This window comes from Hevea brasiliensis, chromosome 16, assembly GCF_030052815.1.
Source record: "Hevea brasiliensis isolate MT/VB/25A 57/8 chromosome 16, ASM3005281v1, whole genome shotgun sequence".
In the NCBI taxonomy this organism is placed as follows: Eukaryota; Viridiplantae; Streptophyta; class Magnoliopsida; order Malpighiales; family Euphorbiaceae; genus Hevea; species Hevea brasiliensis.
This window is the reverse complement of record NC_079508.1, coordinates 40,659,635-40,670,138: the sequence shown is the minus strand read 5'-3', so window position 1 is coordinate 40,670,138 and position 10,504 is coordinate 40,659,635. Positions and strand designations below refer to the sequence as shown.

General features: G+C 32.1%; 1 protein-coding gene across 2 annotated transcripts; it reads right to left on the bottom strand.

Moving 5' to 3' along the window:
• Positions 1-296: 296 nt before the first annotated feature.
• Positions 297-6,245, bottom strand: LOC110648639 (CMP-sialic acid transporter 4). Of its 2 annotated transcripts, XM_021802933.2 has the most exons (15): positions 5,604-6,245; positions 5,034-5,094; positions 4,847-4,910; positions 4,592-4,703; positions 4,342-4,421; positions 3,805-3,880; positions 3,601-3,701; positions 3,277-3,348; positions 2,734-2,782; positions 2,585-2,626; positions 2,259-2,380; positions 1,977-2,036; positions 1,402-1,450; positions 851-945; positions 297-551 (listed from the first exon to the last, which is right to left on the bottom strand). In XM_021802933.2, the coding sequence occupies exons 1-15, from the start codon at positions 5,628-5,630 to the stop codon at positions 500-502; spliced, it is 1,062 nt and encodes a 353-aa protein (XP_021658625.2). In that variant the 5' UTR covers positions 5,631-6,245; the 3' UTR covers positions 297-499. The 2 variants fall into 2 exon arrangements, with proteins under 2 accessions (XP_021658625.2, XP_021658640.2); XM_021802948.2 differs by lacking the exon at positions 1,977-2,036 and having other exon boundaries at positions 5,604-6,220.
• Positions 6,246-10,504: the final 4,259 nt, after the last annotated feature.

Here is a 10,504-nt window from a genome sequence, read left to right as displayed (position 1 = left end):
GATAAATTAACCATTAGTTAAATTTTACACTTGCAAATGGCATTTTGATTTAGTCACACAGTTTTCTCACCACTGGCATGCTAACCAAAGTTCATATGCATTGCATTATCATGTTGAGGTCAGGCCAATCTGTAAGGGCAATTATCAGTCTTCATATGACAAATTTCAATCTAATCGTATGCTACGAGCAAAATATGATCAGAGTACTTAAGTTCCTAAATGAGAATGCATCAAGGAGGTTTACAGATGAAACTGCTCATCTCATCTATCCTTAAAGCAGCACAAAAAGACTTAGATACTGAAATCTAGTATTTCATGCTTATTGATCATGAATTAATTGTTAACAGAACTACAGAAAGTATAATGCTTCTCATCTTGTCTTATGGTTTTAGTTAGGTAAACCCAAGAGAACTGTCTAGGGGACAAAAATAAAGAACAAAAAAATTTTAGCAGAATCCTTTACACTGAATTTGGCAGAGATCCCAAAAAGTTGCTATCGTTATCTTGTTAACTTTCCAATCGAGTGCAGATACACCGAAACAGAGACCACACTGGAAAAATACATAATATTCTTGGTCAGTTAAAAAAAAAAGAAAAAAGACCACCTTGCATTTGAAAATTTCAATAATAATATTCTCCCTGCATGTGTTATATGTGGCAGGTGTGGAGAATTAGGACAAAGATAACGCAGATATAAAATTATAATCTCTGCTGTTAAGATCATATGATGTGATTGTTGTATGACCAGTGCTACCATTGCACATGATATATGGTTGCAGGACACAAAATAATGAATATTGATGCATAGAATAGCTAAGGTAGATAAGAGTTTGCTCTACAGGTAGCTTACGTTGAGCCAAGGAAGAAAGCAAGGGATAGATGAAAGCCAAATAGAAACACAGAGACAACTGCTGTGAGAAGCATGGCCACTGAAGTAGCATAGACCTGCACCACATTTGGAAGATAAATAAATGTAGGAACTACATTTAGTGTATCCTGCTATGCTGCTGATTCATTTTCTTTTCTTTTCAACCACTCCAACAAAATTATCAGAGTTAAAATCATGTAGAAGGAAAATAAAAAATGGTTCTTCATATCATTTGAGCCACCAACTTTAGCCTCATACCTCATTTTCCTCGCTAATATTCCCACCTAAGATTATTTTTTAAAAGCACAATCTAATAACTTCAAAATCATACTAAAAACAGGCAGACAATGAGAAATAAACCATTTTTATGCTGCTAAGAGTAATTAATATAAAAAAGTAGCCAGTGTTCACCGAACAAATATCACAGATTTACTTTACATTTCCATCAAAATAAGGGAAAAATGTTATCAACATGCTGTGCTCATGTAAATACAAATTAATAAAAGCATTACAATTCCAAGAATATGTTTTACCTTTACGATGTTGTCTGCATACTTCATTACCATGGATACAGCAATACCACTGCACAGGAAGAGTTAAAGTATCAGAGTCTATATGGTAGAATTTAAAATTTTTGAAGATGAAACAAATTTCCCCGCATGTTCATGTCAAGTAGCAACATCATGAATGATATTCATTCGCCAAAGCTCTCCGCCAGGCTGGCTGAAAGTTTGACAATCTTAGCACCGTTTAGGGAAAGCACTGGAGAAAAATAATGACAGGCAGATGCAGAAATAACCAATCCTTATTATGTATTGCCGAATTTTTATTATTATCTCATACCTATTTAAGTCATTTATACAACAACCTATTCAGCTTCAATATTTGTTTCTTATACTCCTAATGATGGAAAAGTCCTCTTAATATTCAGAAGGATCTCATTAAACAGGAGGAGAAAAAAATCCTAAAATCAGCAAATAAATCAACCGATGACAATTCTATAAATAAAATTGTTCAACCACAAATGACAAACAAACAACTACTGATAAACATGACAAACAAAAAACTACTGATCAACATGACAAACAAGATATGAGACATAACAAACCTGAGTGCATGATTGAGAATCATGAGAACTGTAATTAATGAGTATCCATGGAAGAAACCCCTGGAGGTTAAATACAAAAACATAAACAACACAACATTGCTGAGAGTAACAAGCCATTTCAATCTATTAAAACCACTAAGCAAAAGAAGATAGATATGGTCTTTTTCATTAAAGGTAAGGTTAAATCAGTGTAGTAAATAGCAATGAGATCTCAAAATATAAACAAAGAATAAGGGAGAAAAAAGACAAAAAGCATAAAATAATAGAAAAGTTCAAATTTACTTGTTCATGACTGCATCAAAATCTTGAATCAGAATGGCACCAGCATTGAAGACCATCCCAAAGACATACAACCAGAAATTTTGCACATTTATGTTTCTTGAAGGACGCTTTTTAATTATAGCCTGTCAAAGCAAAAGTAATAATTAACTTTTTACCCATTTAATAAAGAATTTCACATCCTTGACTGGCATAATTCTATTAATTAAACTCAGTCCAACTCTTGGTTGAGGTATGCTAGCAGGCAAAGATATCTAAACCATAAATTAAAAACATCAATTGCAGCTCCATGAAATTAAGGTACAAAAATTATAATTAAACAAACATACCTCAGTGTACACTCCAGCAAAACCACTTAAAAGTGCCATTACCTGCAAAAGACTCCCTGATTAGTAGCTTAACAAATAAACAGGGATAATTAAACATTCTTTATTCCATTTTTGTTTTCAGTGAAGTCCGAAAGATGTAAAAGACTCACAATGGCCATTATCCAACCCTGATAAGGTGTTTGAAGAACATGATCAGAACTGCAAAAAATAAATTGTCATTTTCTAATGCAGTCATTCAATTAAATAAACAAAACAATTTACAATTGAAATGAAATGAAAATTATATTCATAAAGAGGTGACCCACTATGTTAAAAGGTCCATTGGGCCTCAGCTTAGGAGGACAGGTGACCCATTCCATTAAACCACCACCACTATCAGCTCACCTCCATATTGGAATATCCAAGTTCAACCATAGGAGTTCCTCTTCATAACAAAATGTTATTGATCCTCATGTCTCAAACATGGTTATATAAACGAAGATATCAATTGATAGTTTCAAATTGTTACCCATTTTTCAACTCCATGATATTAGAAAAAAGGTGTAAAAGAAAATTGCTTTATCCTACTCAACTATGAACTAGGTTGTGGGTTTCCAACATGCAAAATGCATGCCCATTAGCATATGCTACGAGCCAATGTGGACGAATCTTGCCACATAAGAAATTGAAAATAAGGTAGTGATCAATCTTACGAAGGGTTCAATTGTGCTGTGGTACATCCAGCACATAATAGAATGAAAGCTGCCCATTGAATCTCACTTAACCTGAAAACAATATATTAATTAGAACATGGAACCTGACATGAATTTAGCAAAAGCTGTCTCTCTCTCTCTCTCTCTCTCTCTCTCTTGGCAAGTAAATATTAACGGCATCCTTAAGTAAATCTCTCAGCAAGTAAATATTAATGGCATCCTTAAGTAAATATTTACAGCAGCATCTGGTAACTATGGCTTGTTAAAGTAAGTTCCACAAAAAAAATGATAATATTCAGCATGGTAGAAACAAAAAAGACTTACTTTCTCTTAAGTATCATTTGATATAAAACACCAGTGCTGATAATATTAAGGTTCTTGAGTATCTGATAACCCGGAGCATCCACATAGGCAAAGATGTAATACTACCAGAAAAATTGGAAAGAATAAATTATAAGTTCTATAAAAACAACAAAGCTTTCTTATTACAACTAAAATTACAATCAACAAACAATTAGCTAAGCCCACCTGAAGCAAATTCTTGACGAGGTAAAGTGCTGCAGGAATGGGATAAACACTAACTTCATCCAAGGTTGTAGACAACCTAGAGATTCACAAAGCACAAGACAATACAAAATTCTTAGTAAATTCATTTAAAAAACAATTAACAGCCATTGAAAATGAGCGTAAGTCCAAATCAATAATTCAACTGTAAAGGTCAAATGTTTAAAAATTTCAGACGGATGAAAGCAGAAAAACAAAATAGCGCACAACATGTATATAATTCCAAAATTTAAAAAAGTTTGCTACACAAAGTATAGTAAAACCATGTAAAATATGGATTTGAGTCCCATTACATTGCTTCTCAGTCATTGCATAGTCATAGAAGAATGCCCTTCACTTTTGGTTAAAAGAGCAAAGGAAAACTATAACTATGACATAGCACAAGATAGTGAACCAGAAAATCAATTATTTCAATAATGATATGGCATTATAATACCATTAGTTCTGAAAAGTTAGCCAGAATGGAGAAAAAACTGAAATAAATGAATAAATAAAGGTCACCTGTTATCTACTGTAACACCTTCATTTTTCCAGATTCTTGCCAAGGCTGCAAGTGATAACAGACATTTTAAAGTCTCCACCTAACCATACAAAGAGGGACAAACGCCAGCATGTTAATATACATTTTAACAGTTATTAAAGAGGTACCTAAGTGCATATGAATGAACATGTAAGCAGATTTAAACTATTGTTGATGAGTTACTTTTTGTTCATATTTTTTCATCTCAAATGGAATATATAATCCGCTTACCAAGAAATTTGCAGTAGTAACACTGTACTCGTACTTGTCAGCTCTCTTGGACCAAACAATAAGTATTGCTTGTGAACTTGTGAGAATAGTCAATGCAAATGTAACAATTGTCCTGTTCCAATGAACAGAAAACAAATTATATGAAAAAAAAGAAAATTATATATCTATTCTTCCTTCGACTCCCTTATTCCTATTTCCTCAGTAGGTGACAAACTACGAATTCTGCTAATAATTAAGATTAAAAAAAGGTCTTACTTGCACTTCCACTTGGATCTGTCATTTGAGCCACCTCCAATTGTAGCCACATTACCTCTAGGAACTGTAAATTAAAGAAAATAAAATGCACAAACAACAAACTTAGTGGGCTGGATCTTGAAAACTGAATAGACTACACAACTGGCAGGAGCGTTAAAAAGCTAAGATATTATTTAAAAAGAAACACCTGTAAGAGATTTGTTTCTCAAACTCTCTATGTCATCACCAGCAGCACCCTCATCTTTATCCTACAACATAAACATATAATTCAAAACTATCAACACTTCCGATCCAAGGAAGTCTACAAAAAAATAAAAAAATAAAAAAATCTAAGAAAAGTGATATGCATAAGTTTCACTAACAAAATTGAAATATTAATAGCAAACAGTTTAAGTTTCACTAGTTAAACTCAACATACACCAGTAACACTGCTCAAATCAAAACGGATTCAACAAGTACAATTTAATTAAATCAATTAAATAAAACTACAAAAAAAAAAAAACATCATTAGAAGCATAATAACCCTCTAAAGAACTAGCAATTTGCGTTCTATTCGTGCCAAATTACAAGCTTGTAGTGTAAAACAATCACAAGCAAATATGACAGAGTGCTAAGAAAATGTAAATCAATCGAGCTAAATAAAAGAAGAAGATAAATCAGATAAAAACAAATACGGATTTGATACTGAGATAACAATAGAAGAGTGAATTCAGAGTGCAAAGGAGTGGAAGCAAAAAACTAGCAAAAGAATGCACACCTCGTCCTTGATTTTCCTGTACTCCATTTGCAAATAAACCCAGAAAGTAAAACCACTCGCAGATCTCTCCCTCAATTGCTAATTTATAAAATAGAAACCAACATCTCTATTCCTTTCGGTGCCTTTAAACTTCTATTTCTTGCAGTAACTGGGTAAGGTCTTCATTAAATTTCCTCTTCTCTAGTTGCAAAACAAACCCAGAAAGTAAAATCAGTCTCTCGATTGCTAATGCAGCAAGCAGAAACTACCATTTCTGTTCTTCACTGTCTCCTTCAACTTTCAGCAGCATCGAATGCCACATGCTACAATAAATTTTCCGACTAGCTTATTTTCAGAGGAGAAAAGGAAAGATACTTGCGATTTCCATGGTTTCTCTGAATTGGATAGAATATCAACACACTATATGCCCCAATCTCAATCAATTCTCCAATTCTTCAGATACCCATATGGGATCCAGAGAGAATTGCAATTGAAATTGCAAAGTTGATTTTAGAAGAGCATTGGATGCAAACGATGAGCAACGAATGAAGGGGTAAGTGAACTCATTTTTTATTGTTAAAAAAATAAAAATAAAAATGAAAATGAAAATGAAAATGAAAATGAAATCCTCTTGTCCATGCATACAGGGATAGTAATTTTTGTACTCTGTCTATAAACTTTTCCAAAATTTCACTTTTATTCTTAATTTTAATTTATTATTAAAAATTTTTTAAATTTTAATTCTATTTAAAAAAATCTCTTTAATATACAATAGTAAATTTTTAAATAAAAAAAAAACTCTTTAAACTATAATATGATATCTATAAATATGTTTTAACACTTTTTAATTGGGAATAAATTTTTATCATTTCGAAAAATATATCATTATGATAATATTTTTACGATAAGTATAGACGATAATTAAAAAGATAAGTATTTTTTAATGTGAAAAAAAAATAAAAAAAAAATAATTTCTTTTTTGTTTAAACTTGAAAACTATTCTAATAGGTTAGAGAAATTTTTATGAAATAAAATTAAAATTAATAAATTTTTTAATAATAAATTAAATTTAATGGATGAAAATAAAATATGAGGCAAAATCCAAATTAGGAGTATAAAAATTTCCCATATAAGAATTGAGTGGCCAACGTTTGAATTAACAAAAATATCCCTATAAATATTAATTAATATCAATAATGTACCATTAATTACTTTTATGTAATTAAAATTTAATAATAATTCTTATATTATATTAATATTTAAAGAGAAAAAAAAATCTATTTCAAAATATGTGAAACAAAATTTCACTTTACGTTTGCGTTTAGAAAATTCGACCTTTATGTTAATATTTAAAGAAAATAAAAAATTCTTTATTTATGAATTTCATTGCCTATAAAATTTATAAAACAGATTAAGAATTTCATCTCCAATAGAAACATATAGAGTTAAAACTATATATTTTCAAACTAATTTTAAATAAAATAATACTGAAGCTGTGAGTTTTTAAATCTAAATTTAAGTAGAATTTTATTTAAGTAAAAAAAATTTTACTTAGGCGACATAAGAAAATATAACTATAATAAATTAATAAATAATAAAAAACTAAATATAATCATAAAATTTAAAAATGTATTGTAAAATAACATTTCGTGAAAATTGTCTAATATGTATCTATTATATGAAATTAACAGCTAGGGGAGAGTTCCTAGCATTCAGATGAAGAAACTTTTGGGTCGAGTGTGACTGCATTTGGACACTAGAAATTGCAACAGCAATAGCAGATTCTTTCTTTCAATTGAATGCAAGCTGATTGAGGCAAAGAAGGGTTTAAATGGCAACAAGATAGGGTGATAAATGGGCAAGGACATATTACAGAAATTGAAGCACCATAATTAATGAAGGACAACAGCCTGGCTCTGTCATTCCTCATTCACAGCATGATTTTGGGTGGAGAATAATCAGAAATGTCAATTAATTTGGGAAGAAAGGAGGGCAAGGTAAGAGCTTATAGTGATAGAGAATGGTTAGAAATTGAAGAATTGATCAAGAAGGAAGAAACAAAAGTGCTTAGGTTTGCGTTAGGTTTTAAATTTCTCCATATTCTGTTTTAAAAGAAATCCAAAGCTCCTTCCCTTCTCTGCATTTCGATTCTGACCCACCTTTTTTCCTCTATTTTTCTTGTCTTCCTTTTAAATTCTGGAGGCTTCTTCTCTCAATTTTTTTTTTCTCTATCTCTTTTTTGTTTTCAGTTAGATTTTTTTTTTTTAAATATCCTTCTTTTTATTAGGTTCTAGAGTATTAGTCCTTATTTCATTTTCTACTCTCAATTCTAGATACCCCTATTTAATAAAAATAAAACCATTTCAATTACTTAAAAAACATTATTGCAATTATCATTATGCTAATATTAGAATTAGGGTGTTACAACTATGGCGTTGGCTTGGGTTTGAAGGTAAAGGTAGAAGGGGAGGGAGGTGGGAACGGAAGGAATAAGGTGCAAGGGGTTTTATTTCGTTTGGAGATAAATATTTCACTTTATTTTATCACATATATTTTTTATTTGCATTAATATTTTACCTTAATAATTCTAAATTTTCATTGTGTTTTGTGAAATGTGAATGCATTAATAACAAGAAAAATTACAGAAGGGAATATTTTTGTCTTTGTGCTATTGATTGGCTTCCTTGTTTTTGAAATTGGATTTTGATTAACAAGTTAAATGGGCAAAACCTTTAAAATCTCATGTCTCCTTAAGCAAAGGAGGAAAACAAGCTTTTATCTAATCTTTTTGAGTATTCACCAAAACTTAATCGAGAAGGGAAGAAAGGGAAGCAATTTTGGGAAAAAAAAGGCTATGCATCAACTTGTTGATAGTGACATAAAACACACGAACACGCATCATAAGAAATTAAAGTCAAATCAAGACCCATTGGCCTTGCCTTTTGTAATAACCCTAATTTTTAAATAATTATTTTATGTGTAATTATATGATTTTTGATTAGTTTGGCGAGCCTAGGAGGGGCCATATGAGATGTGGATATGGGAGATGTGTTTTTGAAGTGTTATTTGGATTATTTTGCAGGTTAGGTATATCCTAAGTGTAAGAGAAATTTTGTCGGATTTTCAATAAAACTTAAAATGTCCTTTGGTTCTTCAAAGTTTTGTTTTAAGTAAATATTGATTAGCTTGCAATGTAATTGTTTAGGTGATTTGGGTTAACTTTTCTCCTTAGCCCAGTTGTCTCAGTAATATCCGATTAATCTGTGAGTAGATGTTGATTTTATTTACAATTTAAATATTATTGTTATTATATGTCACAGCATGCCCATGCATCACTTATAGATATATGTATTAGCTACTATAGGCACGCTTTGTGTTGCATATTTACTTGATGGTTTGATGTGGGTGTCACCTAGGGTAATTTGGAGCTGTGTGCATGTGTCGGCGTACGTGTAGTGTATTGGTGGTGGATATGGGTAGGACAGGCAAATCGGCTTGAGCTAATCTCACTTGGGACTCGGTCCTTTTGTGATAAGTCCGGATGAGTATGGCTTTGAGTTGATCTCGCTGACCCCCGCACTTGGATTGTAAGAGAAAGTCCGGCTTGAGTTGATCTCACTGGCAGACCTTGGATTAGAGCTGTATAGGAGATCAGCTCCCATATTGTATTTATACTGGTGTGACATACCGGTGTGTGAGTGCTCCAAATTATTCTTTGTGCGAGTATTGTTGAAATAGTTTGAAATTGCTGATCTATGCTGCATTTTATCCTTAGGGATGCATTAGTACTCAATAGTTATAGAAATTATATGTAAAATCAATATCTTACTTTATGAGTCGAATGCTCACTCTTGTTCACCCATTTTGTTCTAGGCTGTAGGAGGACTCTTACTTGTGTTTAACCTCATTCCTACCTCGCAGGTCTCTTAGTTGCTATATCTATGTTTATGTTGTAAATTTTGAAAGTTCTAGAACTCCGTATGTGTTAGAAGATATTTTATTTGACTTGGACTATAATAAATTATTTTTTGAAATATATAACTTATTGATTCTGTATATGTAGATTTGTGGATTGAATGGGTTACGTGGATGAGGGGACTGAGCTCCCAGTGATCATATTGAGTTGTTAATAATTGTAAGGGTGAGTTGAGCTCCCCAAATGATTTTATTTTGTGATCACAGGTTGGGTGAGCCAAAAACTCCTCATTCGGTAGTCCAATCTATAGTCAAACTCTGTCCGGTTACTTCAATATGGGCTTTGAGGATGGAATAGAGAATAGTTAGGCTTACTACAGGCTTTGGGAGCCTTATACTGACCCAAGTCCTAATGCCAGTTTCTCCCGCGAGATCGGGTCGTGATAATAATGGTATCAAAGTTTAGACTCTAGATTCATGGGAAAGAGTATAACTAGGAGTGTAAAAGGAGACTTTTTAGGGGGTCACATGCAAAGTATAGGATCTTGTTCATCTTTTTTTGTCATTTCTTGTTTCTAGATTCTGCGTTATTTCTCAGGTAATATAAGAGTGCTTTAGTTAGTGTCTTGGTTTTCATGAAGTACACAGAGATGTGAAATAGAGTTAACAGACGTATTAAGGTCTACTGTAGGGATACATATTCTAAAGAAATGTTGTGTTTCTATCATAGTGGGGCTAAATGGTGTGCCTATCTAGTGCAAGGCATGAGTACTTAAACGTGAATTATAATAGCATAGTTGTCCTAGATGGGAGAGAGGGTACCACTGCTAGCAGTCATTAGTGGATAGCCCAGTCAAAGTAAGTGTATAATATTAGTGAGTTCAAAAGAGATTGTTGACACCATATTTTGGTCGATCAACAAAATTAATTGACCCCAACCGACATTCTTCGGTTACAAGTAACTTGATTAGGAAATAAACCGATCCCGCACCTAGTCAAATGATTTC

Bases quoted from the DNA above. Each gene is read 5' to 3' on its own strand.
- LOC110648639 (XM_021802933.2), bottom strand. From the start codon at position 5,630: ATGGAGTACAGGAAAATCAAGGACGAG. The intron at 4,422-4,591 runs GTAAGCGGATTA...TTGTATGGTTAG, and splicing joins TTACTACTGCAAATTTCTTG to GTGGAGACTTTAAAATGTCT. The intron at 3,881-4,341 runs GTGACCTTTATT...GTGAATCTCTAG, and splicing joins GGTGTTACAGTAGATAACAG to GTTGTCTACAACCTTGGATG.